This window comes from Arachis hypogaea, chromosome 11 (assembly GCF_003086295.3).
Source record: "Arachis hypogaea cultivar Tifrunner chromosome 11, arahy.Tifrunner.gnm2.J5K5, whole genome shotgun sequence".
NCBI lineage: Eukaryota > Viridiplantae > Streptophyta > Magnoliopsida > Fabales > Fabaceae > Arachis > Arachis hypogaea.
The window spans coordinates 43,264,037-43,267,809 of NC_092046.1; the positions used below are offsets into that span (position 1 = coordinate 43,264,037).

Below are 3,773 nucleotides of genomic sequence, written 5' to 3' on the forward strand. Positions count from 1 at the left end.
TTTCCATTTTTTAGTTAGACATGTTTCATATATGCTGGGGGATGAAGGGAAGTAGGGAACAAAAATAATACCTCACAGTGCCAGTAATGTGTCTCCAATAAATGAGGAAATAAATGCTAGAGGGCGACCATCTAGTAGTTGAACTGTGGCCTTTGTTAGAGGGTGACCACTGACCAGTGCTCATTGGAATTATTTTTAGTTATTTTAAGTCTATGGTAATAAATCTGGCTAATTTTTCCTTTATAAAAATAAGATAACATTATAATTTTTTATATTTTTTTAAATTATAGGAGAAATTAAAACTGAATGGTCCAATTTCTTTATCTTGTTTTTTTAAATTTTTTTAGAACAGAATTCCAATTTCTATATCCTAATTCAAATAGTGCCATATTTTGATAATTGAGCAGTTTATAATTATTCTAAAAACTATTTTTTCATTATCACTACTTAAATTTAAAATATTTATTTAAAGAGACAAAAATACTTATTGTTTTTATCAATTTTACATTTGTCTTTATCTAATTGTTTTTGGTGTTGAAATAGGGCTAAAAAACTTCAGACAAAAAACAAATTAAAGAGTAGTAGATACAAATAAGATAGCCCCTGCTTTATTATCCTAAAAGAGTTTTACTAACTCTGAAAAAGAGAAATTTCAAAACAAAATATTAAAATCTAACTTAATACTTTTCTAGTCAGACAATTTACACATCTGTTATCCTCTCTTCTATACAAAATAAATTTTTCAATCATAATATTTTAGCACATTAATTATCCTCAGTGAATTGGGATGCTTATCAAGTCTCCTTTCACCACTCAACAATTTTTCTCTCCACTGACACCTTCTTCATCTCCATTCTCCAAGCCAAACTCATCCCTTCTAAATCTAGATTACTCTCTTTATAGATTGATGCTGCAGAAAAAATTTTATCCTTTGTGTGTTTCCATCTTCTTCTATCCTCTTTTTCATTTCGACTAGGTGGAAGATATGAATTGAATTTTCCCAAATCCCCATCATCTTTAATCCATCTGTCTTTACCTAATTTTGCACCACCATTTGTCAACTTTTGGATCTTTTGGTAGGGTCATTATTTTGGCGCCATGAATAATTGGTACGGTGCACAACAGCCTAGGGTCTGAACACTCTGAAAAGGGGCTTATAGCCCTTGAAAGTTATTGAATAAGTGTGAGGGCCTTAGCCCTTAGCTTATAGTCATCATGAGTTCTAAAACTTGTATATGAGCAATTGAGTATGGCCCATTATGTATAATTATAAATTAGCTTATATATCAACATGAAATACATGATATATTTACCAACATGTATTTACAATCTGACTTTCATTTATGATGGGCTAGGCAAACAACCAGACATTGAGAACGATCCTTGCCTCTCAAGTGACATGGAGAAGGATCCTTGTCTTTCAAGATTCAAACTCAAGGCTTTAGCCTTACTAATATACAATTTCTTTACATTAGCACTTTGATCTTGCATTAACCTTGCCAAGCTTCTTTTAGCATTCGCCCTAAAGGGACAATTAGAAGCCAAAAACCCATCCACCAAATGAAGGTATGCTTCCAAGTCATGACAACAGGCCATGTCAGCGTCCGGCTTCAAAAACGGCGACATCTTGGTGTCAACTCGCAGCTCGGCTCCAACATGGGAGTAAGCGAGGGGCGTGTTGTCATCAAACATGTCAAGGACACCGCCAATTTTAGAGTTCCTTATCGTTTGCTCAAGCTCTTCGCTTACAAACATGCCGGGTACTCTAGTGATTACATCTTGGGAATTCACAATTCTTAGAACTTTAACTCCTTGGGCAGTGATTTTGTCACCAAAGGCCTTGTTACCAACTTTAGGCCCACCAAAAGAAAAAACTGCCACAGAAGGCACTTCAGGGACACGAGTAGTTATCTCATTAGCCACTAATAAAGCCAAAGCCGCACCCAAACTATGGCCGGTGATGGTTATGCTCAATGTTTCTCCTTGGTACATTTCCATGAGTCGCTTCACTTCTTCTATCACGGACTCTGCCAGGCTTGGCACGTGAGTTCCTTCTGTCTTGAACAAACTCAAGAACCCACACTCCACCTTGGGCTTTCCTTGGCCCTCCTCGGGCATGTCATTCAATTGTGCTCGCATGTTCTCAGCCCATTCAAGACACGTGGCGGTTCCACGGAGGGAGATAACTATGTCCCTCCTCCCCATCCTTGCAATCTCCCTTGTGTCATCGCAAACTGCAACGTACCCAATCCAACTGGATCTCTGGGTCATCCATCCAAGATCTGGTGCCACATCATCAATCCATTTCGGCATGTTAATCGATGACGTGGCATACAGACTCTTGGTGACCCTGTAGTACCTGTCGGGAAGTGCAACGTGGCGATGAGACGGGGGTCCCTCTTCCGACATGGCGGGATTGGAGTGGAAGGAATGGTACGCCGCTTGGATGAACTCGCCGTATCGGACCACCTCGCGGCGGAGATTCTCATCAAGGGGATCTAACATCCCCTTCCAGTCGTTGCTGCCGTGGTACTCCCTCCACCGGCTTCCGAGGGCGTTCCGCGGTGAGTACTCCGCCGTCTTGGACAGCATCCGCTGAAGGCGTTTGAGGTGGCGTGGCGACATCTCCTCCGTGGCCTTCATGTCAGGCCACAACCTCGCCAAGTTGAGACCTTCCAAAACACTCTTCCCCCTCTTCTCAGTAGTGGTTTGCTCCCTTTCCTTGACGCCGTTCTGCTGTTCTTGTTGTTGGTTAGCGAGTTGTGTCAATGGTGGTGGCGGCGAGTCCTTGTGGAGGAGCCTGTCGAGGTTAGCAAGGTGCAAGCGAGTTGAGTCGGTGGTGGAGGTTAGTGCCTTCTTGGGTGCTGACGTGGAACAAGAAGAAGGCGATGACGTCAGCTTACCGTTGTTGTTGTCGGGGTTCAAGGGAGAAAGATGGCACCTAAAGCTAGCCCGCCTTGCTTGGAACATGTGAAGATTGTGTGCTGGAATAGTAGAACTGATCACCTGCATCATTTTCGTAACACGAAAGAGGGCAATGAGTTTTGAACAGGTGAGGGGCGGATTGGAGGGAGAGGGAGAAACTGAGAAAGTGATTCCACACTTTGAGCCAACTAAGAATGTGGAATGGAGTAAGGGGTGTTCTATTTAAAATCGAGGGGTTTAAGTTTTTGCCATTGGTTTTGGGCGTATATTACGGAATCAACCAAGTATTTTCGTTGGTGGATTTAAGCGTGTGATGACTTGGGAGGAAGATCCAAAGACAAGAAAGAGAACAATAAAGTAACTAATATGAAAATGAAACCAGCCGTGTCTCGGGTTGAGTTTCTTCTCTACTAACTACTAAAAAATCTATTCCATGTGATTTGTATTCCTATTTTATTTTGTTCGGTACCTTATTTTTATGAGCATAGTGTATTTTTTTTTTTCTAAAGAAAATGACACACTTTTTATGAAATACCTTCTCTTGTATTTGTAGGTGATCAATATTTTATTTGTTTTTTTCTTTTTCTTTAATTAATATTAGCCAACTCATTTCTTTTTTATACTATAAGTGCTGGTTCCTAATATTTTTATTTTTAAAATATATACTATGTTCTGGAGTTACCTAAAACGTTGATTTGGACCTGAACGCGAGATTTAAATTCCCGGTGAGACAACGTTCGACTTGTTCTTAGGCCGAGGTGTCACCGTCCGAAAGGACTTTAGACAGGTTTTTTTAGTAAATTAGAATATGAATATACCTAAGGAATGTCAGTGTATTTATACTAGAA

General features: G+C 40.1%; 1 protein-coding gene across 1 annotated transcript; it reads right to left on the reverse strand.

The window, feature by feature from the left end:
* Window positions 1-1,320: 1,320 nt before the first annotated feature.
* LOC112720768 (phospholipase A1-Ibeta2, chloroplastic-like) lies at window positions 1,321-3,509 on the reverse strand. Its single transcript, XM_025771843.3, has one exon. It carries the CDS (start codon window positions 3,013-3,015, stop codon window positions 1,342-1,344), a length of 1,674 nt encoding a protein of 557 aa, XP_025627628.1. The 5' UTR covers window positions 3,016-3,509; the 3' UTR covers window positions 1,321-1,341.
* Between the last annotated feature and the right edge of the window lie 264 nt (window positions 3,510-3,773).